The sequence below is a fragment of the Argiope bruennichi genome, chromosome 5 (genome assembly GCF_947563725.1).
Source record: "Argiope bruennichi chromosome 5, qqArgBrue1.1, whole genome shotgun sequence".
NCBI classification, from domain to species: Eukaryota; Metazoa; Arthropoda; class Arachnida; order Araneae; family Araneidae; genus Argiope; species Argiope bruennichi.
The window spans coordinates 81,230,604-81,257,732 of NC_079155.1; the positions used below are offsets into that span (position 1 = coordinate 81,230,604).

A 27,129-nucleotide genomic window follows, 5' to 3' on the forward strand; every position below is an offset into this window, starting at 1 on the left:
CGCCAAATTAGCAACACTTTTTTGCAACGTGTCGCTCTTATTCCCTCTTTAGTCGTTGAAGTGAAGCAGACTGTTAAATATGGCAGCTCTGTTGGCGATCTGCACCAAGGAGGAAATGAAAGCAGTGATTCACACTTTGTTAGTAGGATGCAAGCGATACCCCGACCTAGCCAGAGGCCATAGGCTGAGAGCATGGTTTGGAAACACTTATCAAATACCCAGTTAATAAATTTAAACGTCACTCATTACCTGGCAAGATTATGCAAACGCTATTCTGGGACTTGGGAGGGGCAGTAGCCTTTCATATCACTCCCAAGAAGTGAAACTGTGAACGATTGTGAAGTAATTCGTGCTGCGAACTAAACAGAAACCTGCAGTTAGATCTGAACATCACGGAGAACTGCAAAAAGGTGTCATCCTGCAGCAAGACAACGCTCGATCATATTCTGCCTAACAGACGACCGAAACAATAAAGAAGTTGAGATTCGAAGTGCTGAAACACTCGCCATACAGTCCAGACCTGTCTCCAAGCGAATTTCATATATTTGAACGATTGAAAAAAGAGCTTAGAGGAAGAATATATGCAGCCGATGAACACGGCACTGATGCGGGGCAAAATTGATTACAGATACAACAGAAAAACTTTTTTTTGTGAGGCAATAAAAAAAAAATTGTGAAACGTTGGGAAAAGTGCGTTGAGGTCTAAGATGGTTATGTAGAAAAATAATGTATGTTTCAGTTTACTATCATTAAAATAAATGCACATTTTGTCAAATGTCTTGTACAAAACTTTATTACGCAAGAATGCGTAAATGTTGTTGTAAGCAAACAACAAGAGAACACTATTGCTGGCGTATGTTGTAAATATTTCTTTGGCAGGTACAAAAATATTAAGCTTTTTCTGTGAACTTTACAATAATTTATGTTGATTTTCACAGCATTAGTTCGAACTGAAAAAAGATGAGCGCTGAGCTTTACCTTGATAATCACTATTCATTCAAAGTCTGTCAGATATCTGATATAAAAGTTATGTTCATTAAAAATTCACTTTAATTAAATCTAAACAATATTCCTTTTTCTTGGAACTTTTATAATTAAAAAAACAAAAGGGAAGCAAAATAATCCTCCCCAGAAATGTAATGTGACATTGATTAATTTATGTGTTGTATATTTAAAAAAATGTTCACATTCATAAAATAAATACTGTTAAGTATACAAATGACATAATTGTAATAAAGATAATTAATTTTTTTATCTTTCGTAGCTTTCACAAGATGGGAAGACATATTTTCTAAAAATTCATGCCCCATACACAATTCTCCGGAAACATGCTGAAGTACTCAACATAAAAAGACCAATTAAGGTAAGTATAGCGGGGAAAAAAATCCCTACATATTTCTAAGAAGCTTCGTAAACTATTCTAGGCTGAAAAAAAATACTTTATAAAAGGAGCGCAACGGCTTGCCTACTTTCTTCAGCAGAAATTTATTCTATATAGAATTATATTTTCCCTATCCCTGTATTTTCTTTCGTATCTTTTATGTATTTTTTCTTCTTCTTTTTGATTGCTTAAGAAAACTCTCAAAGAAAATGAGAGAAACAAACAGGCTTAGATATTTGAAAATATTCCGTCTTTTCAAAAATAGATATGTAAAAGGTTTAAGGTTAAGGTTATGTAATTCGATTTAGTTTTGACTATGTTAAAATTTATCATCGTTTCTCTTAAAATAACAAACAAAAAATTTTGTCACTGATTTAAAATGATTTCTGTCGTTTTATTTTTTATAAAACATTATGTATGCTTCCGTTATTATTGAAAGAGATATAATAACAAAGTTTATAATAAATATTTTAAATAAATTTATTGAAATTTACAGAAATGTGGTAAAAAGGAAATTTTTAGAAAAGTTTCATTTAAGATATTCACGTATGTTGCTTTTTTTGCATATATTCAACATAATGCTTGACATTACTTGGATTTTACATGAATGAAATAATAATGAAAAATGAAATCTTACTGGTGTGATTACATAAGTGAATCGATGGAAGACATGAGATATATTTCATTATGAAACTCAATGAAAAAGCATTGTAACGTAACATTATTTATTTTATTTTCTATGCAGTATAAACGAAGAAATGATATTACTGGACATAGAAACGCATATTACCATTAAGACACTCAGAGGTTGCTATTTTATGTGACATGTTCATCCCTATTTATCATCATCCATGCAAAAGATTAAGCGTCTATTTTTATTAGGTTATATTATATTATATAGTCTAGCTATTATTGACATTATAATGTTTAGAGGCTGACATTATATTCTAAGAACTTTGACATGCATAATTTTAAAAAAGTTGTTCAAAGCGGTCTCAGGGCATACATTTGAATTACACACTATTTCTATAATACATGTTGACTGAAAGATATTTTCTAAAAATTTCAATTACATTTTTAATTAGAAAGGAATTATAATTTTTAGTTATTTTCTTATTGATTTTAGTGCAAATTATTGCACAAAAATTATTTTTGAATGACTTTAAATTCAAAAAATTAATTTTTCAATGAAATCAATTTTATTTTTGCAGAATTTTTTTCTAACACATTAAAAATATTTTTAAGTATATTCTAAAACAGTATTTTCCCTTGTTTTAGCTTTTGAAATATTCTCACGTGCGTTATGGCGATATTTAATACATATTTTTATTGCTTGGATATTGTTATGTAATTAATTCTAAAAATAAAATGAATGTAGATGAAGTTTGAATCACTATGTTTGAATCACAGTGAAGTTTGAATCATAGTGAAGTTTGAATCACAGTGAAGTTTGAATCACAATGAAGTTTGAATCAAGTTTGAATCACTATCACGCTACTATGTCTCGAATTAGAAGTTCGAATTTTCTTTAAAATTTTCTTTGTATATTGAGGTAAATGGCATTTTGCATTACTAGAAAATTTAAACATCACTTGTTTTCTTAACAACTTTCAAAATGTCAGATGAAAGCAGCATAAGCAATATATTTATTTTATGAAACTTCATGCCCTCTACTATATTCTTCGTAAACAAACTGAGACTCAACATAAAAAGAGCAATTAAGGTAAGTAGAGTGGAAAAATATATTCTTTCAAGAGATTCCGTGGACGGTGTAGATACTCTGCCGATAAACAATATCTTAAGAAAGAAGCGAAACACCTTATCTCCTTTATGCTGCTCAAATTTATTCTATGGAAAATACAAAGAATTTTCAATATTTGAACACTTCCTTTCACATCGCTTTCGTATTTTTTTTTCTTTTTGATTATCTGAGCAGACGTTAGGGGAAAATGTGAAAAGCAAGAAAACTTGGGCATCTGAAAATTTTTCCATCTTTTAACATTTTGTTTTCGATTTCAGAAGCTACGTTTGTTAAAATAAACAGATAAGAAAATGTCACAGTCTTTTTATTTTAGTTCTGACATAGTCAAGAATGTGTTATAGTTTTATGTAAAGCACTTTCAGATGTTTTTAAGAATTATTTAAATTGCTATACAAATTTTCATGATGCAGGAAAATATGATAAAACTTTAAATATGCGTGAATATTTTTGAAACAATTTTAAAAGCATATATAGAAGTCGAAAAAAAAATAGGATGTACGGTTCACTTTCTTAAAAGGAACGTTTTCCGAAGCAAAAATTACAATTCTTTTAACATGTGTCTGTTTGTATAATTCGAAATATATATATTTTTTGTTTATAGTTTTCATAATACATCGTTTAACAAAAAGCAGGCATTTAAAAAAATACCTATTATGCATTTAGAAAATACATAATAAATTAAAAAAATCTACATGCGGCTTTAAATCAAGAAATATGTCATATTTACACTTATGTCAACATTTAGTGGATTCATTTTTAATAGTTGCAATGCTAAAGTTCAAGGATTTCAGCGGATATATATGATGTCCTTTAAATAATACAAATTCAGCTCCTATTAGTATAGTAAAGGATTTTTTTTCCATTTCTTGTCACTAATTAGAACATTTTGTGGCATTATTTGAATAAATTTTTAATTCATAAAAATGAAATTACATTTCATAAATAGTTGCAGAATTATATAATTAGTGACATCTTTTGATATTTCAATTTATTAAATATGTAGTATCTCTAATGATAAGTGGAAAAACATCATGATTAAAAATTGACAACAACAACTCTATGATTTTATAATATACTCTTTAGTTTTAGGCAAGCGTAATTTACTTTGTATCTTAGTAAAAAAAAAACTTCACATCTTCTAATCAGACTTTTAAGCGATGTGGATTAGTTCAACAAATAGCATTGTTACGAATTTATATTACTGCTTCCCTGCTTAGTTATTCTCCTGGTAAATAAAAAAGTTTTAAAGATAATTCTAACTGATGCTAGAATGATGCCAGATCAATGATCGATGGACTTGGCTACAGATTTGGCACCAAAAATGAAGAATACCGAATATTTGAGAATCATGGTGATAGCTCCATTCGAACTCGAGAACCTGTGTCTGTTCTCGAACATTCGATGTGCTATCACGGAGGCTATAAAAAGCCGAAAGACAGATCTGAAGTCAGTTGAGCCAAAAGAATTGTCGAGTTGAGAAATTCGAATAGTCGAATGAATCGTCTGTTTGGAATTTTAATCTTCAGCGAATATGAGCGCTTTGTTGTGCTGTGGTAATTTATGAATGATTTTCGCTTACGTGTGCTGTTGAGTTTTGGAAGTGCTGTCATGTATATTTAGATTGTATTTTATTATTTGTGTGATAAAATAAAATGTCTTTATTTGTTAGGAACTTCTCCATATACATCCAAGCCTATCATAGAAAACTGGCCTTCTTTGAATTATCGAAAACATGACACAGTTTTAACTCGTCTCAGAATCGGTCACACTTAGGGATTGCAATACCGGACCAAAATTTCAATACCGGTATTCGGTATTTTATAGATCTTACTACCGGGATACCGGTTTTAATACCGGTATTAGAAATTTTAAAAAAAAGAAAGAAAACAAGGTGTTTCTTTGTTTTATTTGCCAGTTTTATAAAAGAGTGTAATATGACAAAAAATAATATGGAACTTATAAATTATAACAGTGTATAAAGAATCACAAAAAAGTAAAAAACCCACTTATTTATTTAAATCACAAAAAAAATTGTAAATATCACTATTCAGTCTGTGGTACTAATACAAATTTTTGAAATATGATCTTAAAAAACATAATGCATCAGCTGTACTGTCATTAAAGCTGAAAAGTAATTTTGTGTAAAAATTCTCATCTGTCGGAAACGATCTTTCGGCATCTACGTCTACGTTCTTCAGATAGTGATTTCTGCTGTTCTTTCATGATTGCAACATGAAATTTATTGTTGCATTAGCTGTTAATAAATTAAAATCTCTACGACATAATGCCTCTATAGTCAGTTTTATTGGAAGTAGAACTGGTATAGTTCTGGATATTAAGACGAATTCAATGTCTGAAAAAATTAATTTGCAGGTTTAAGTTGATTATTGCTTTTTGGATTGGATTTCTAAATTTCAAAAACCGTTCCATCATTAGGAGTAAACTGTTCCAACGTGTCTTAGAATATATTATTCACATATATTCTGTTTTATTTTCAGGTAGTATATATATTTTTAATATGAAATTTTTTGTAGGGGAAAGTTTAAATATCTTAACAATTTTTCGAACTTTATAAATTATAGGAAGCAATTCTTGATGGGTTAATATTTCATCCTCATTAGCAATATCTTCTTCCACAATTACATTGTCATTATCTTCATTGTCAATATCACTCTCACTCTTACTCTCTTCAATGTCGGAATCCGAAGTTTCTATATCCACAATATTTGGATTCTTCTATTCTTTATTTTTTTGGTATATTTGGTATTTACTCCTAATTGAAATCCATGAGCAAAGCACAATTGCTGATTTGCACCAATCAACTTTCCAAATTTTTTCATAACTGTTGCTCCATGAGTCGTTATAGATACAATATCTTCTTTCAGGGATAATCCATGTTTCGCTAATTTAGATTTAAGCAATTAATTAAGCCATTAATTAGCTAATTAATTTCTCCAGTTGGGGTGACATAAAAACAAAAACGTATACTATTTTGCTATGTTGGCGATCCCTGTGGAGACAATTTAAAATATTTCTAGTAAATACCGAAAACCCGGTATTTAAACTTGTGAATACCGGTATTACGAAATTGTAAAATGGCTCAAAATACCGGTATTCGGTATCCCGGTATACCGGTATTGCAATCCCTAGTCACACTAGATTCACACATAGACATCTGTTATTAAATGGTCAATTGCCAACATGCCCACATTGTGACTGTGGAATAACTGTTTATTATATCCTTGTTGAATGCCCTTATTTTAATGCTCAGCGTTTATTTTACTTCAAAACAACAGCGGTGACTTTGCCCTTGTTGCTTGGTAGAGATCCACATGAGAACCTTTTTGTCTTTTTAAAATCTATAGGTTTTTATTCCTTAATTTGAACTTACCATTTTGGCTTCGTTTTGACTTTTTGTAATTTATCATCGTTTTACCAATGTTTTTTTATATCACTTTTATAAAAACTGCTTTTATTTAACTTTGAATTAGATATAAGCTTGTTTGGCGCAGTATAACCTTCATAGTGGTTCTTGTGCCATAAAACATCAAACCAAACCAAATCAAATCAAACCATATACATACACCGGACGGATTTGAATTTTTACGTAAAAATACTTTTAACTTTTATTAATTCTTAATAAACATAAAAATCCTTAAATAACCTAAAATAAAATGAACTTCAATTTAAACATTTGAGCTTTAAATATGCTAATATTTGATTTTTACGCACCAACCTTATTTACAATTTCATTCCTATTTTTTGAAGTACAATATCTAGAGATTCCTGTATAAGGAAATTCATTTTACAGCCTCTGTTTGTATACGTAAGTTTGAAATAAGCTTTTAAGCAATATAAATATTGGCATAAATAGAACACGCTTCAGTTTTAATATAGTCTCATTTATTTTTCCTTTATTTGAAACTTTCACTTTCATCTATCTCACTGTGTTTGCAAGCATTACATGATCAGTATGAAAGGAGATATTTAAATAAAATAGTACGAAGATTGAGACAAATCTCCACTGAATCATAATAATTTTTAGCGCAAGAACTGAATAAATCATGTGATGTTTCACTTCTTATTGAATTCTGATCCTCGATTATTATAAGGAGAACTTTTTAAAAAATCTATTGCTTAACATCAGAATTAAATTTTGCTCTTGTGAAAAAATACAAAACGAATCGAAACATGTATCTATGTTTTGCATTGTTTTGATGCAACTCACAGCTGGAAGAATTTAATTTTTTTTCCCTATTTGAAATCCTATCCCAAATAGTAATTTCTACCTCTTGGGGCATTCTTTGATCCTACATACATCATTGGAATTCCTGCATTCACCATTATAGGACAGATATTCTGACTTAAGAATCTTGATCTCCCAATTTCTGGTGGCAATATACTAGACAGTTTTCAGTGGCGGATTTAAGTATTTTGTGGCCCTAAACAATTTACATTATTACTTTTTTTAACCCTTGCTTACACAGGTGGAGTACAGTATACTCCAGTCTTTGAAAAACCCTTCGTGAAATCCATGGAAAACAGGTGAGTAACACCTGCTGCCGACTTATTCGTTTCGGATAATTAAGCAGCAAAGAGTTGAAGGTCACAGATGCCCACGGTTTTTTTTAACATCTTAATTGTCTATTTTAAGTTAATATTTTTTTCGTATCAATTGTGTAGAATAATTTTTATCTTTATTTGTCCATAATGACTGCATATTGCCTGGTATCTATGTTGGCACTCTTAATATTGAAACCGAGATTTGGTTTTTACAAATAATCTAAAGACTAAGTGATTTTAATGAAACATAAAGGAACCTAACCAATTATATTTGGCAAAATGTTAATATTTTTGTTATATCTTTTACAAACTTATTATATGTTAACTATAAAACAAGCTTTTTATTCGCGTTGCTTGCGACCCCTTTTCAGTCTACCTACGACCTTTGTAAAGGGAAATCCGCCACTGGTCGTATTTGCCACCGTATGTGATTTTTTAAAAAGATGTATCCGTAGGATTACTTTTAATACTCGACAAACGGGTTTTGTTTTGAATTTTTGCTCTTTCTTTGATCAGAAGAAATCTTTGATCTTTTCGAAAAGAATTTATAAAGAAGGCAATCTGTGGTGAAAAAAGTAAATATATGCATCTTTTGGAAATGCGAAGGAAATAGCAGAAAATGCAGAAGGCCTTTTTTTCTATTCTTGGGATGTTTTTTTTTTCTCTTCAGGATAAAATTTACTAACAAATAACAGATATCTTTCAATAGAAAATTCAACATCAATTATAATGTTAAATATATATATAAATAAAAGAAGTTTTAACTGGCAATGCCTAATATTAAGTAAAAGTCTCAGTTTCCTTAGGTTTAGTATATTCTAATAGCTTAAAAAGAAGTGAGATAGTTAATACAATGGAATGAAAATGAAAATATTATTTTTATTCCCAGATAAATGCTTTTTCGCTGTCGTTGTTTAGATTTATACCATTAATTGTACATAAATTAAATAAATATTTCTTAGGAAAAGTTGAAAATATAGTAATGTTCCATTAAACTATTGAAAAGAACGGTCCCAGTCTCTCTGAAATTATTTCAATTAGTTCCGGTTGTCTGATTTTAAGATTAATAACTCCTTTATAGTATTATAAAATTAATGGCATGCTTTACTAAAAAGCCGCATTATCTACAATGTTGAAATAAATAAATTATATTCATTCATTAAGGGAAGAGACATTTAGTCTCTTATTTATTGATCGCATAAAAAAGAAAATCTTAAACATCAATTCTCATTTAATAATTATAACTTTTCATTTGATAATTAAAACGTTAGAACATAAATAGTATGAAATTGATAGATAGTATCCCCGTATTCTGTTTTAATAAATAAGGGTAAAGTAAAATTGTATAACGATGAACCAATCATGAATTTGGACCTAAATAAATTTCATGGATATTTGGAGAATGGTATACTACCTTATGTACTATATTATATTTCTTGTTTACATTAAGTGTAAACATAAAAGAACTGCAGCCATTGTACCTGAAGGCATATGGTAATAATTTGAATGATGTGACCGCCAAGCATTAGAGAGAGCCATAGTTGAGTTCTAAATGCCATCACCGGCCACAGCACAACCCCCTCCCATAGGAGGCACGTGCAGTTATCAATAAAGAGTAACCGAATTTATAATGTTAGTATATCTACTAGAATGGCGAGAGTCAACTATCACACATAAAGCTTCTCACTCCATTATCTGAGGTGTCCCTCCCCATTCTATTAAGGAAAATCAAGACATTCGTTAAAATGAACAACACATGTTGTAGTTTGAAATGCAGTTCTGTATTTGTGCATAATGCAGGACGATTCATAAAGAAGTATGCAGTCTTCATGCACTATAAATCAAGAAAAATATAAGATCTTATATGTCACCTGTAACCGAATTGTGTATGGTTATTTTATTTGAGACATTCGCAGATGTTCTATGTGTGACCCCTTAGAAGGGGCCTTATATTTTTTTGCACATTTTTCTGCACACAACAAATTTATCTTTTTCTCGCTTGTGTTGTGCTGTGAATTTGGGATCCTCTCTTCCCCAAAAGGGAACATTATGCTTCTGTACCTTCCCCATGACATGAAATGTTGCTTCATCAATAAAAACTAAATAATCAGCAAAATCATCATTTTCAAAAAGGAGCAGCATATCGACACAAAATTCAAAGAGTTTTTAATTTTGATAGACAGTTATTGATAGATAAATTTTCTAATTGGAACTTCTTTTACGAACTGTGATAGAAAATGCTATTATACAGCAGTTGCGGATTCCATTTTACTAAATTGAAGAACACAAAAGAGGCTTCTCCACTGCAGACGTCCCCATTTCGACAGACTAATCACATGATGTACATGCTACTGCCTATATGACTTCTGCCAAGGGCGATATACAAACTTTAAGAGTACATATACATTAAGATCCACTGAAGTGGTTCGTGTCTTTGACTGTTACTGTTTCACAGCATCTGGAAAGTGGATACTTCTTTAAGATTAACCCTGTATAATGAGTAATATCTGCAATTATATGCTATAACAAGGCCTTGATATTTCAGTAATTCACGAACTAATTGGAAATAGTACCCTTCGATGTAAGAATGAAATGTGTATTTCAATTTCGCCAATTATCTCTGTCGTCTAGTTTCAGTTTTCAATTTTATTGATTCCAGAGCCAAGTGGATAGCGAGCAGCATCAACTTGACAAACCACGTTTTTCTATTGCATACGAACGGCATTTGAGAACTCTCTCCGAGGTATATTTGAATTCAATTGCTTCTAATAGAAAGGCACTCGCTCACTGCAAATAATAGCACTCTTAAGCCTTGGCCACTCCAACAAATATGCATGCTAACACTTCACTCACGTAGAAAGATTTTCAAGTGCTGTCTAACTAATTTTTCGCTTTCGTTTTATGACTTTTATTTAGAATGTTAACAAATATGAGATATGTTTAACAATATTTCATTGAAGGTTTATTCATCATATAGTGATTTTTAGAGAAGAATAAAATCTTATACAAATTTATTTGTATGAGTATTTATACAGTAAGTGATTAAAAATTTATTTCAACGAAATACACTCTTGAATCTCCTTTTTCTGCTAAATTCTCTTTTTCACAATCTATTATTTTATAATGAATTACTATAAATATTAATCAACTTAACTACATTAAATGTTTTAAGGACAAAATGAATACATTTAGAATAAAACTTCTGCTTTTTATTCTTAAAACATTACAAGATGGAATTTTTTTAAATTAATTTTATTACTATAATTCTTCTAAACAAAGATAGGAACGTTAAATTATAAGTAATGTTTAAGCACTTGAATCTTCTGTTAGAAAGAATTCGTTTAAGAATTTTGACTATTCTTATAGCTGTTCTTTATCATTTTGAATTCCTATTTGAAGACAAAATTTTAATTAAACTAAATGAAATGAAAGATATTTTATTTTTATATTTAAATGGATTTTAAAGATTTAAATCAAAGATTGTTTCAATAGTATTGTTTGTCAAAATCTTTATTTGTAATAAAGTATGCATTTAGAATAATCAAAGGTAGTCATTACGAATTATTTTTGGAATATTACTTTTTAAAAGTGTTCTATGTAACAAATAAATTTACAAAAGATAAATTGATAAAGAATTAATTTCGTAAAATAATTACAAAATTTAAAATATTAATTTTCACATATTTAAATATTTTTTATTTCCTTAGGAGAGAAACTGCATCTTTTATTTCTTTTTAGCTTCCTAAAATATTAATTGTAGTTTATTTCTAATGTGTTTTAAAATATTATTAGATGATTAAAATCTTATATGTGCATGATTTTTATTCTGATTCTTTTTTCTGTTAACATCAAATAATTTATTGCTAATTTCGAAAATGAAATTTTTTATAATGTTGCTTAATACCGTATTTAAAAATATTTGTACATCATCAGCCAATTATGTGCATGCATTTAATATGATTCATTAAATACTGTTTTTGTGCATTATATAAAATACAATTATTTTATTATATGCTGCTTCCGACGTCCATATATTTCATGTTTACAGAAAGGCAACAATATAAATTATATGTTTTATTTTGTATACAGAATCGTACATTTGAGTATATAAAATAAGATTTACATTCTTTATAACATTTGTAAAAGTATACCTTCATTCATAAATATTTTATTCTTGGAATTAACTCCGAGCAAGAGCTGCATATTTAAGATTTTCACGTATATTGTTTAAATTAAGTAAAATATTTTTAAAAATCTATGTGTACTTTATGTGGCATTTAAATTATTAGTAAATTTGATAAAAGGAATTTGGAAAAAGGATTAGAAATCATTAATTTGAACAATAACACAGCCTTTATAAACCTGGCGATTCTCAATCGATGGCTATTGACATTTCGTTGAGAACAGAACAAGTTGCACCCATATTAAGAGATATTTGGGAAGGAAAAAAAACCTACTATGAAAATGTACTTTCCAATCCCAAATACCGAAACCCTCTATACTTTTGCGCATGTGCCAGGAGGAGTTGCCTTTACCAAATTTGGAGTGAGATGAACGATAGAGATTTATATTTATCTTACTAATGTCGATTAATTAAGTGATATTTAATTTAAGTTGTATTTCCCATCAGAAATTATTCACAAAATTAAAATAGCCATGTGTACAATAAATAATACAATCGTGAAGATATTAATAGCACGCTGTCTCGTATACGAGTAGTATACTCGTATACTTCCGCGCATACTGTCCAATAAAGGTATTATTCCTTTCCTTATTTCTGTATAAAATTATGGATTTTTGAACGCCATGAATGGTTAGATATGAATGATATTTTCCGCGTTCCGTACTTCTGAGTTGTAAGCTTCGTAATATAGTAAAGAAAAAATAAGTATCGTTTGTTATCAACCGCAAGCCATTAGACGAACTATAGTTACGAAAGAGCCTGTTAGTGTGCTATCTTCAGTGATTTTTTTGATAATTAATCGTTGGGATGTGGTTAATAAATAAGTATTAGAAAGCCGTTTAGGCATTCAGGACGCCTTTTTCCGACATGTTGAAATCAAAATTTGACATAGAACTATAATTGTAGTCAATTTGTTTATTTAAAACATTATGACTTTCAATTGTCGCATTTCTATACATGAGAAAGTGCAGACCGGGAGACTATCAGATTTGGTTCAAAATATGCCAAAGAATTATATTTTAGATGCTAAATCTGTATACTAATTTTAATCTATCTAGCTCCTTTAGTTTTGTAACTATCGTGAGTATTCAGAGAGATTTACAGACAGACATTCGTTCAAAATTTGAGAGAAATCTAGAATTTTGGGTTAAAGACCCCATACCAAATCTTATACGCCCTTTTTGTATCATAGTATTCAAAGGTACATTGACAGACACAATTCCAAAATTGTGTTTACCGATGGACATTCATCAAAATCTTGTCTTCAAATCTTTTGACTATTAGAGTACTTTCTCTTTGCGTACTTATGCGAAAGTAAATGTAGAAAGAAAATTCAGGAAAAAGTTTCGAATTAAAATAATGTAGTAAGAATCAAAATGAAAGCGAAAAAAAAATGATCTGAAAGAAAACAATCTAACAGGATGACGATCAAGGCCTAGCTCAAAACTTCTAGGAAGTAAGTCCCAGATTTATAAAATAAAAACATTCAATAGAGGTATCTGTTTCCTGATGTGAACAATACATGATTGCATAGGGGTTTTGCATAAGCATATATAGGGCCTGCATGCAAATCTTGTTTTCAAAGTGAGAACATATATAAGATAATGTGCTATTACAAAAAACATAAATGAAATCAAGGACTAAGAAATAAATATAAACAATAAAAGCCCAGAAGAAAATATGCATACAAATAAAAAATACAGCTTGAATGGGATGGAATAAAAACAATTCGAAAAATCATATTCCGAAGCATTCGAGGAAACGTCCAAGTGATGAGAAAAGATGTTAATGACTGTCTTTCGTGGAAGTAGCCGTCCCTGGGAAATTTTATTGAGATTCTAGTAAGGAAATCAAATACTTTTTATTCTCCTCTTCTATTGAAGATTCGAAGTGTGGTATCTGTTTTCGAGGTCGCTGAACAAGAGCTCCTAATGATTGCTAATGAATCTCATGGGTGATGTTCCGAAGAGAGTCTTAAAATATTTTTTTCCATCAGTTAGTTTTCGGTTCTGGTACTGGTTTCTTCATATGTAATTAAGGCAGAGAGTAAATTAGGTGTTGATGTATTCAATTTTTCTACGGAAATTTATTTTAAAGCATTTATTATGAAAATTTGCATTCAAAACCATCGTTGAATCAGTTATTAGAAGAACTTCTAATGCTTGCTAATGACTCTCATGGGTGATGTTCCGAAGAGAGTCTTAAAATATTTTTTCCATCAGTTAGTTTTCGCTTCTGGTACTCGTTTCTTCATATGTAATTAAGGCAAAGAGTAAATTGAGTGTTGATATATTCAATTTTTCTCCGGAAATCTATTTTAAAGCATTTAATATGAAAATTTGTATTCAAAACCATCGTCGAATCAGTTATTAAAACAGAAACTATCTCTTTTGTTTTCGTTGATTTTTTCAAATTTTTACATCGATATGGAGCTGTTAAGAGATGCTTCTTTCTTACTCTGAATTTGACCATCTTTGGACCGAAACGATAGATGTTTTTGTGGCTGTGTTATACAATGAATAGAATTTAATTTTATCTTCTAAATAATAAATGGGTTGAAGCTGATTATGAAACATTATGCAATTTTTGAATTACATTTCAGGGCCTAAGATTTCTAAACATTTAAAAAAGGGATAATTCAAGATTCTAATCTTTTTAATTATTCTTTTTATTATATATACAACGAAGTTACAATTATTTTGAATTGTATCCAGAGAAATCTGAAGGACATTTTGAATATTTCACTTTGAGCAGGCGTAATATAAGGAGCATAAAGCAGATATTTCTGATAGCTAATTTTTCAAAGTCTTCATCAATTAAATGTGGCATTTATCTTATGAGAGTACCTTGACATCATGGAGGAAGGATACACTTTTATAGCCAAAATTCTGTCTTCTTCTTGAGAATGGCGTGTTTTTAATCTGTGTAGTGTAAAGCGTTCTATATTCACACAGATAAGGAATTTCGAAATCAAATTTTCTAAGTACAGATTATTTCTGACAAATGTTTGAAACTAGATAGCTGAGATGTAAAAATTCAAACCAGATTCACTAGAAAGAGAAACTAGTAATTAAACTCCTGAACGAGAACTATCGCCAACAGAAGTAAAAATGGAGAGATGGAAAAGTAGAAGAGGAACTAGATTATTAATATACCTATAAGTCATTCTACTTATCAAACTGAAGAAGTTGAGTCTTTGAGACCTGCGACAAAACGGAAAATGATCTTTATACAATTCAGATTAATAAATAAAAAGCTGACAAAATTCCTTTTTATTTTATTTCTCCTTTTATTATTTTATATTATTGTATTCTGTTTGTGTTTTATTCGATATCATATTATCACCATGTTTATAATACTTCACTTTTATTATAATTTCCTCACGGAAAACTTTTTTTGTTTAATTTTGTACTTTTTCATTGCACAGAAAGCAAATGGCAATTATTAATATCTTTATCAATAATGCATGAGCAGTTTTCCTTATGCACAATTAATAAGTATTTAGATATTAAAAATGTACATGTAATTTTCCTGAAATAGATCGCTAATTCTATTCTTTTAAGTTAATCTAATATGCTCGCTAATGAATATCTAATTGAATAAGAAAAAATATATTTCGTTTATTTGCACCTTTATTAAAGATAGTAAATCCTGATATATTAACTGCATGCAATTAAATATTTGAATACACTTGTATGAAATCTGAACTTGATACTTGTAAAACCGATACTTTCTCTATCAAATATTATATTCTTATTGCTTTGAATATTCAGTTTATAAGATGAATGTCTGACATCTTTAAAGCATGTATCATTAATTATTTAAAAAAGACAGTAATTATTTTCATAAAACACGCTGCATGTTTCCAAAAATAAGAATGAAATTTTATTGTGTAATAATTGAAAATATCGTAATTCTTTTTTTAAATATTATGTTGAACTCTATATATATGTGTGTGTGTTTATTTATTTATTAAATATATATTATGATAAGGTATTAAATATAATGTATCTTTATGGATTGTTTACTTTGCTATGGTTAAAATGTTTTTTTTCTTTTTTATTACTAGCATAAGTATGCGGAGGAATCATTTGCGGTAAGTACAAATTATGTTTATATTAAAATATTTTTATTTGAATTGAAATGTTACTAATTATAAGTGAATCTTACCTAACTGAATACAAAATCTGTTGTGTTTCTCTTATTAATTATTCTGTAATATAACTTCATAAAAATATAATACTATTACTTTTAATGTAGTGTTAGTTAATTGCTAAAATAAAAATATTTATTGACAAAATTACATTTTTTCAGAAATACCAATTATAGAATTTTTTATAATAGTATGTAATTATCACTGTTTTTCAAAGTCTATATAAATTCAAACTAGCACCTCGGATCCTAATGGCCTGTCTTACAGTCCAGAATACGATAGCATTGGCTTTAAAAATGATGATGGATCGAAATCGTACTTATGTTCAAACATTATTAAATGTTATTATTTCTAACTAATTGATACATCTTGCTTTGCTGGCTGATAAATTTTATATTATTTTTTATAATATTTGTAAAGCTTCTTGGCTTTCCAGCCCGAAAGCAAGCCACATTCATGTATTCATTTGAAAAGCATGCTTACCCAGAACAGAGCTGGAGAAATACAGGAACTGATTTTTGACACTTATTTATTGCATTTGCGAAGTCCAAACTTAAAGGGAATTGAAATTACTATCTGACTTTTTACAGCGAAAACTCTTTTTTTTTCAAGAATTAAGAGTAATTTTTAAACAATGATTGAAAATTTAATTAAATATGGAAATAGAAAGTATTGATTTAATATTTTTATTCAATGACATTTGCATGAAATAAAAAAATTATTTATTTAAGAAAAAAATTTAATTCATAAAAATTACCAATTTCATTCATTATAACTAATGAATGAATTTGATAAACATAGATGAAACTAAACTAACTAATTAACTAAACATAGATGAAAATATATTCTGTACATTTTGTTTCATTGTTTTTTGTGGCATATATGCTATTTATGAATTTTCACTTTTAAAAAACATATATATATAAAACACTGTGTTTAAAACAAAAGTTGCTCATATATCCACAAAAACTCACTCACATTAATATCAGCAATGCAAATTCGCATAGTACTTTGCATATACTGTCCATTCATAAACTATTATTGATTATATTCAATTCAATTTTTTGGTTATATTCAATTGAAATCAGTTTTAATTTTCTAAATATAATTGTAAAACATATTTGATTTTTTTTTATAAAATGATTATTTCCATATGTTATAATTAATGACCAAATTAAATATCTTCATTCTTTTCTAATAAAGATCTGTAAATTTAAGAATCTCGTAAGATCTCGTAAATTTATTTTAAAAAAAAACTCATAAAATTTAAGATATAGGGTTTTAAATTCCATTAATATTATCCATGCTAGATATTTAATACCGTTTTCTAAATCCAACCTAATTCTAGATAAAATTCGCACTAATTCATAAATTCTTCTGTAATTCAATGAAAACTAATTTCTGCTACAGTATGTATAAAAGTATGATAATGAAAGACATATGATATACAGTAGACTCCCGACTATCCGCGGGCGGATTATCCGCGCCTGCCGCACTAAGTGTTGTTTTTTTTGCTTCCAAGCAAAGAGAAAATGCTTCCAAAGCAGGAAGCAAACACAAATAACTGATTTCTTCAAAAAGGTGCAGTTTTACAGTTATGCTTTTGTAATTATATAATACATAATAGTATTAAAATAGTACATATGTATTATTTTTTCTGTGTATCCTTGACGCCTCTCGTAAGTACAAAGCACTTTTCTGTTTTCATTAACAAAATGCATTTTAGGTTAGTTTTGAGTAATATACTAAAATATTAAGCGTTAGTTAAACATTTCCTGCTGTTTATTTTACGTTTTATTGTACATAAAACGATTTTTCAAAGTTGGAATGACTGTTTTTTCTTTTGCTATACCCGTTTTTAGCTTTTTTCGGATTATCCGCGAATTTTGTTATCCGCGGCGGCCGCGCCACCCAATTCCGCGGATAATCGGGAGTGTACTGTATTATCATAGCGATACAATATATTGCATTCAAAATCAGTGAAATATGTATATGGCATATATCTCTAAGAGTTAATTTCATTCTGACTTGGACATAGATGCTATTTACCATGCCAGAATCATTAACAATTCAATAGTTATAAACTGTTACATATGGGCAGTACATTCTCCCTTATTTCATCGTCAGTCGCATAAATGAATTTGATACTGTTTTATACATGATACTATGTCTGGATATAATGGAATATTATGGATGGTAATTGTACGCCGGTTTTGTGAAAACTTGATTCGGTTTAAATGTGACATAATATGGAGGCGACCTCGATTTTGATATCATTATGCGATAATAGCACTCTGTTTATCACTGGTAGCAGAATTTTAATAGTACATGCATTAATAACACAAAAATGAAATGTTGAAAAAAGTATTATACGATTATGATCTTTACAGTTTTTCATTCTAAAATCCAAATGATGAAACGATAACACATTTTTTTCTTTCCTAAACTTTTTGCGCAAAATGTAAAAACAAAGTAAGCTGTTAATAAGCATTTTTATTGAGAGCTTGTTATACGATTTTAATATTATATGAATCTTCTTTATTTTATATGCTAGCCTAAAAAAAAGATAATAATATTAAAATTCGCTTATTATTTCTTCTATTTTTACGTCTTTAATTGTTTGTTTGATTCAGTTTAAAAGTTATATACAATTCTTACAAGGATTACAATGAAGGAAAATTTCATTAATATAATGATAATAATACATTTATAAAAGTTTCATCACTTATTAGACCCATATAAATATGACTTCATGTTTACCAAAATGGCTTCAGATTATATCTCCAATTTTAAAATTGCAGAACATTTAATTTCTAGGAATATTTCTCTTAATCCACTGGTTTTTCGAAATTTTGTTTCAAAACCTTTACTAAGAGGAGCAATTGTAACTGAATTTTAGAAATAAGTATAAATAATTTTAAAATTTAGAAATAAGTAAAATAAGTAATAAAATTTAGAAATAAGTATAAAGAAATAATATAATTCTTTATTCATTTGTATTATATAATTCCCGTAATGTATAGGAAGTCCTTTTTATTGGCTTGTAAAATTTCTCAATTAATAAGTAAATAAGTCACAAGAAAGTATATTTAACAATCTATTAAGGCAAATTTTATTAATGAATTTTGATATTTAATACGAAGTATTTGTTTCTATTTGCCCTGTCTTTGAATTATCATGATATTTTGAAGCATTTGATTAGGTATTACTCACATTTATCCATAAAATTGTTTTGATACTCTTTGAAAGATTATATTAAATTCAACTGTGTATCGAGATTTTAACGTTAATCTCATTTTTATTTTTCATTCCATGTGTATTAGAATTATCACATTTTTTAATTAAATTAATCTATCAAAATCAAAATTCTGTGATGGATTAAAAACATTATCGAAATTTTTACTTTTGCCTTTAATTTTGGATCGTCACATATTGCAAGTTTTAGTGGCTAATTTATAATTTTTAGCGAAACAGTGAAATGAATTCCTATATCAAATATCGAAGTTCAAAAAAGTATATTTCGTAATAATTAATATTATTGAGATCATTTATATCCGAGATATTTTGAAGAATTAATTTGACTGTGGTATAGTTTTAATCGGTATTTAATTGTTGAAATTTTTTTTTTCTATTACTTTACCTCTCTTTGACCGATTTTTTTTTCGAAATTAAAATATTTATTATTTATTTGATGAAGTTATGTATGTATTCTTTTGCAACAATGAAATCTATTTTTCAAAATTGCATGAATATTTTCAAAAATCAATTAAAATATTTAGGAAAAAATTGCACAGTTAATTAAATTGGTATATTTTGCATTTTTCATTTCGTGCGATAGTATTTCAGAAAAATAAAACACCTTTAATTAATAATTAATTAAAATTCTAATTAATTTTTTTTTCAAAAAAATTGCTTCTCCATGCCTATTTCCATTTACTAAATTATATATGAGCTAAATTTAGCACACAGTTAAACACACAATTTCTCCTTTATTATTAGCAAAGAATAATAATAACAACTAATTTCATTATAACTAATAAAAATAATTCATTATAACTAACTAACAGTTAGATAAAAGCATAGATGAATCCAAAAACTAATTTTTAAAATACATTATATTATGCTTACTTTCTACTTATGATGAACTAGCTTTTATCTGCAACTTCGTACGCGTGGAAATAGACTGGAATTTATAGCACCAGTGGCTTTATCTTTTGTTACTCCTGCGCATGCGTGAATTTTCAACACCAATTAGGGCAACACAAATGTATGAATTTTCTACGCCAGTTGGAGTAACGCAATATAGATTATAATTTTTTAATTTCCTTTATTATGTTTTATTTTAATTCAAAAGTACTTCAGAATGAATCCGAAAGAACGATTAATTAAAGATGTTTAAATTTAAATGTATCGAACACTTAGAAAAATAAACAGAATCGTTTGAAATAATAGTCAAAATCATGTTAAGCCTAATCTCATTGGCGTGGGGAAAAAAATCCTGAAGCTTTACTCATTTGGCGATTTTTGGCGGGAAAGTTAGTTTTTAATTAATCAACAAATTATCGCTCAATTAAACGGAATAATTAGTAGCCTATGTCCTATTCCAGACTATAATCTAGCTCTCATCTAAATTTCATCCAATTCTGTTCAGCCGTTCTGGCGTGATTGACTAACAAATATCCATCCATCCAAACTTTCACATTTATAATAGTATTATAGATAAAAGAAGATATTGACAATAATTCCTTCACTGATATTAAATCTAAGAACGAATATCCCATGGTGCACCTAAGGCAGTAAGTTCTTGAAAGGGATAAAATCTTCACTAATTCTAAGAAGACTATCTTCTTCAGAAAGTTTTAATTTCGCTCTGAAAACAATATAGATAATTATCAGTAGTTTTCCTTGGAAAAACATTTTCAATCAATGAAAAGAATTATTTAAAGCATAAATAAGCATTAAATACCTTTTAAGCAAATATTGCCAGGCATGTTGCGAGAGTATTCATCGAAATTTAATGTAAAAATGCTTAACACTAAAGCTTCAGAACTGACCAAATCATCATTAGCTTAAACTAAAACTATGGGATCTCGGACTGAAAACAAAATCAATACCGAAATTATCTCCATAAACGAATATTTAATATTCACAATAAAAGCATTTTGCTCTGAACGGTCCTATTGCCTTTCTCTCCAAGAGGAAATCTAAATTTAACCGAGGATATTGCATCTAAAAATAGTGTTCGATCCAGCAGAGAGATTTCTTGCCTCTACACAAAACTTATTCACTTCTTTTGCACTTTATGAGATAATCAAGATGTCGAGCTAACGTTATTTAAACAGGAATCTTAGGGGCGAACTTCGGATTTATAATCGGTGGCTTGACTCTATATGAAGGCACGAATGAAATACGTTTCTTCTAAAAGAATTGTTCTGCTGATTAGTGTTTTTAGTATTTCTTATGGAACAAGAAAGAACATTTCTTTCGTTCGTTTTTTCCATTGTTTTTAACCATTATCGTCTGTGTATAAAATTAATCCAATTCGTCCGTCCGAATTGGGTTCATTTTATACGTAGACGGTATTCGAACCCGAACGTTCTTTTACTTTTTTTGTATTATTTTATTTGAGAAAAGAGAAAACTAATGATATAAGCGCATTCGCTAAATTTGCAAATATATAAAGGGCTTTCAATAAGATTTATGAATCCTAGTATCATATCATATTTCCGTATATAGTTAGAATTAGGAATAAAACATTTGGAATGGTGTAAAAAAACGTTTGTGATATTACAAGGGAAAATAAAAAAGGCCAGTTGATTGGAAAAAGATAAGAAAACTTTATTTAATGCTTCTCTCTTTCACTCTTGTAATTGATGATGGATTAAGCTATTGATTTTCAATATATTGTCCACAAAAATGATATATAACAAAAGTAGGGCAAAAATTGTCTTGTATTAACCTTTTCCTTTCCGCTCAATAGGTGTATTAGCCATTAATTTTCTTTTTTTATTTTCTATTATATTATATGACGAGAAATGAAAGGTATTTCGAGCATCAAACTATTTGAGCTCAAGATTTTGATAACTCTCCTCTTTTTAGATCACCCTGATTTTGAAAAAAAAATTTTTTTAATTGTGTAAATATATGAACTTGATAATTCAAAAACAAAAATATATTATTTAAAATGCTATTTTTACATCAAAATTGAGATTTATATTGAATTTTAAGTGAAATCTGTCAAAAGATTTTTTTTTCTTCCTTCTCATACATATGAACGCAATAAATCAAAAACTTTACTAGAACAATGATATTTGACATACGAGTTTAGAACGTAAACTGCAGATGTGGCATAAATGTTTGAATAAATGCTTCGATGGGTGACTATCCATCAAGTAGTTGATTCATATGCATATGGAAGCAATTATTAAAAGTGACGCGATGAATTTTAATATGTGATCTTCATATCAAAACTATAGATCTACTCAAGTACCATTAAAGTTTAGATCAAATATTTAAACGTTCATGTGTATATAAGCACCATAATTCTAAAGCGTAACGGGCATTATAAATTAAATTTTAAGTCTAATCGGAGCAGCCGAGGTAATGAGTTCCTATTCTAAAATTTAAAGGAGACATACTGATCTTAGGCAATTTATTATACAAAAAAAAAACAAAAAAAAAACAGGAAGCACACGTGGAAGGTCTAGGATCTTGAACAGACTAAATCCTCCACAGTATTATTTTACTGAATTCTTAGAATTTCATTCCGTTCCAAAACCTAATCTGTGGGATCTCGATTCATTTTGTAGATAGTTTTATTTTTCTAGGTTGTATCACTTTACATATAATCACTAAATTCAACTGATGATGAGGGAAGACAAGAACGAGTGAAACAATGGAAGTTCGAAGAAATTTATAGATCTTATTTAAAAAATATTGAAAAGGCGAATAACAATTTTCACTCTTTACTTTAAAATCGCCATTTTAGGATGTTTCTAGAAATCTCTTCTATTAGAAATCTACTTTGAAATTCTCATAAGAAACTTCATTAAGTATAAATTTAACAAAATTAGTATGGCATGATCAAATGTAATGAAATTTAATTCCCACTGCATCAAAACTGGACTGTAAAACGATATGCCTTAACACTGGGCATCAGTACAAGGAGGCAAGAAGACAAACGTAATCAAAGAAAGACAACAATCAACAACAAAATGAAAGTAAGACCTCCGGACTGGCAGATAGCAAAGCCACACTACACGAAGGACCCATTTCGTCAGTCATAAGTCAGAAGAGAGCCTGTCCTGCCGGCAACATTTTAAGGGATATTAAATTTGGATATGCATATAAGGGGAAATAAAACTAGAATAAGTAAGATAATAAAGAAGTAAATATGATAATAAGATAGCAGATAGTAAGACTCAAGTAAAATACTTACTAGAATTAGTAAGAGTATAAAAGGAAATAAACCAGAGTCAAGTAAATTAAAATCAACTAAGATGTTTCATATTACATAAAATCAACCAAAAGAAAATCAAAATACAATAGCAAAATAATTCAAGAACAAAATACAATAGCTGGCCATGTTGCAGTCAGAACAATGACTACTTTTGGTGTTGAATTCTTGGATAAAGTTAATCAAAAGGAATATTAAAAACGAGTACCAGGCATTTAATGGCTTAGAATTACTAACTTAAGCATTTCCTAGAACTTATTTATTATAATAAAAATATACAATTCATCCTCGGTCTGTGTATTGTAGATTCAAACGGAAAATATCCAATGGAATCTTTACATATAAAACTTTTTCATTTTAATCTTATGAAACACTCTATTTTATTTTAAGATTTCTTTCTTATAAATGGCATCTCGTCGCAGTCCACTTTGGCAAAGGATCAAGAAAAGTGTGACACATTAAGCAGTGCACTTGAATGGCAGGATATGGGAGTTGATTTGCGTGATGCAATTAGGATCACTGTATACTTTAAGAATTAATGGCTTGAAACAGTATCGATCGACTGCAGCTGTTTATAGATTGTATAGTAGAATTCCTTTTAAAATGCAAGGGTGGAATTTTCCAGTGATGGCTTGTCAGATGATTGGATTTTTATTTCAAGGCATCTGTTTATATTCCGTAAAGAGTTCTATGGAAACTATGCCAATTTATATTAGTTGATCATGTTTCTTGTTTCTAAATAGCATGAAATATTATGTTAAAATTCTTTAAAAATGAAAATTAAAATCTGAATCAGAAATTTCATGCCATTACGTGAGAGTATTATTATTTTGTTAAATCATTATTTGTCTTAATTAATTTAAGTCATTAACCAGTTTAAACTGGTTTGAAACAATCACGTGATTATCAGATTAAGCATGCGTCGATATTTAGAAAAGCGATGGAGTTTTTTCCATCTCAAAATTGTTCGAGCTCCAAAACTTTTAAAAACTTTTTTTGCCAGCTAAAAAAAATTGTTATATACTTCTCTCGTTGTTTCAAGTTCATTCTCATTTTTCTTTCTGTGCTTCATCGGGCTATAGCTTCTTACGACTCTGCCTTTTATTGGCTAGACAGGAGAATCGGGTACATAGCGGACATTCATGCCAAGTTGTAATTTTTTGTTGGCGAGAAGTCGCCAAATATGACAACCTTCTTTATCATTTTCTAATAACCCTAAAAGTATAAATTTGATGCCTCAAAAGCAATAAATCGCCAATTTTCTGCCAGTGCATTTTGTAGTTTCAAAAATCTGAAACCAAAACATCATGCTCTCACATGATAATAGCGAAAAATTATTTTCAACTTCCAAACAGAGAAAAAAAAATTAAAACAATTGCTTACAAGAAATGGAGTATATATACTATTACATACATAAACTTACGAGATAACAGCAGAAATCTTCAGAAATTTTTAACAGATTATAAAAGACACAGCATTAAATGTTGATGTGTAAAAATAATGATCGATAAATAATATACAATCCAGCAATATTATATCCCATCCTATGTACAAAATAAAATGTTTTTCACACTATAACGAAACTTTGACTAATAACAAAATGACATTTGAAATGTTTTGCTTTAAAGAAAATATATTAACCTAAGTAGTGTTATTATCTTCTTGCCAAAATCCAAAACAAGCTGAAATGATAAACTCACAACTAGAATTGTCTTTTTTTTTCCTTCCGTACCTCCCTCTTTTAAAGAAAGGCGGAAACAAAAGCAAAATTCATTTTCGCATTGTGATCTTTTCAAATACGTAAATATTCATTATCTCTAAAATGAATATGCAAAAAGACATAAAAGGCTAGAAGGCACTTTTTTATCCTATGTAAGTGCTTCCTTTTCGGAAAACAGACGAATTGAAGACATCTTGGAAGATGAAGATGGATTGCTTGAAATATTTAGGGAAAGCAATAATCATAAAACAGGTTGTTTGGATTAAATGTAAATGGTAATAAAGATCGATGGCAGGTTTGTTTACAACAGAACTGAATCCCTTGTGGATGGGCATTGGTATGAATTCTTAATGTGATTCCTATGATAACTCGCACTTTAGTAGAAAATATGAAGGAATGAATTATTCGAAAGATGTTGAAATAGTTATAGGCTGTATTATACATATATTGCTGCAAAGCAATTCTAGATTTGCAATATGATGAGATATAGATATGGCTTCTATAAACCAATTATTAGTCACAATCATGAATGTTTATAGTACATAAAATAGCAACAGAGACATCTGGCAAGATTTCCGAAAATAATAGTGTATTTCGAAATATTATCTTCCTGGTTGTTGGATTTTATTTTGAAAAGTAAATCATTGCCCAAAATCGCCATTTTATACATCTGCAAGTCAATGCAAATTCAAGCTTTCTTTACATACCCCCCCCCCCCCAAAAAAAAAATCTATCTCGATTACTTTCAAGTCATTTCATTTGATTTGTTAAATCAACATCGTATTTAGAAACTGCAAGAGAGTTATTTTTGAGCAGAAGATATAATTGCTTCCTAATTTCAAATCATAATAAAATAAGGCAGACATTACTTTACCACTATTTAAATCCTTTTAAGATCAAGATGGTTCTTAAGTAAGATTAGATGGTAAGACTTAGATTAATTATTTTTTTAATTGAATGAGGAAAAGAATATATTACAATAATCTAAAATCCCTTAATAAAGAATAACGAATGTATTTTTCAGTTATAAAAGGAACTCGGAATGTGACATTTAAAAATTATTCAAATGGCTAAAATTTGTTGGAAAAATTCTGAACACACCAGAATGGCACGAACTAAATGATAAAATGATGAATAAATGAAAAGGCATATATTTTAATAAACAACTTGTATTATTACAAGTTTATTGATATTATTTCAAATTCCTAAAAGTAATAAAGTTTCTTTTTAGTGAAGTAAAACTAATTTATATTAAAAATTGAACAAATAATATCTTTATTTAATTCTTCTTTATTACAAATTCTTAAAAGTAATAAAGCTCTTTTTAGTAAAGTAGAATTAATTTATATTAAAAATTAAACAAATCATATCTATTTAATTCTTCTTTATTAGAAATTCTTAAAAGTAAAACTTTTTTAGTAAAATAAAATTAATTTATATTGGAAATTAAACAAATCATATCTTTATTTAATAGTTTGAGTATTATTTATACTTTCCTTATTTTATAACATTTATATACATTTAGGTAAGAATTTAGTTCAAAAAGTCTTTAATCGCTATCTCATGTGCTTATTATCTATGTATAATAATAAAGAAGCTAATGAGGTTCATTAAAATCTTTTTAATTAATGTTTTGGCAACAAAATAAATTCAGTTTTTCGATTGAATCCATTGAGTCTTTAAAAGAAAAAAGAATAATTTATTTTCCTTTTTCTTATCACTGAAATTATCATTATCAATTTTGTCTTCTATAAACTAAGAGTTCTGACATCATGATAGCAACACCATAAGTCACATATCTTTAGAAGTGTTTTTGGAACCAGCAGGAGGGGGGGAGACGTATAACTGGAACTCGGCGATCTATAAACGAAGTAATTTATCATTACAACGATTATAAATAAACTAGTCGGG

General features: G+C 28.6%; 1 protein-coding gene across 3 annotated transcripts in view; it reads left to right on the forward strand.

Annotated features, from left to right (window-relative positions):
• LOC129968728 (anoctamin-4-like) overlaps nt 1-27,129 on the forward strand; it is a 255,838-nt gene that overhangs the window by 93,759 nt on the left and 134,950 nt on the right. For 2 of the 3 annotated variants that reach the window (XM_056082911.1, XM_056082913.1), the window contains exons 3-5: nt 1,265-1,363; nt 10,366-10,449; nt 15,959-15,985. In XM_056082911.1, the coding sequence (XP_055938886.1) occupies nt 1,265-1,363; nt 10,366-10,449; nt 15,959-15,985 (210 nt within the window). The remainder of the gene's footprint in view (nt 1-1,264; nt 1,364-10,365; nt 10,450-15,958; nt 15,986-27,129) is intronic. The other variant, XM_056082912.1, reaches the window with a different exon arrangement.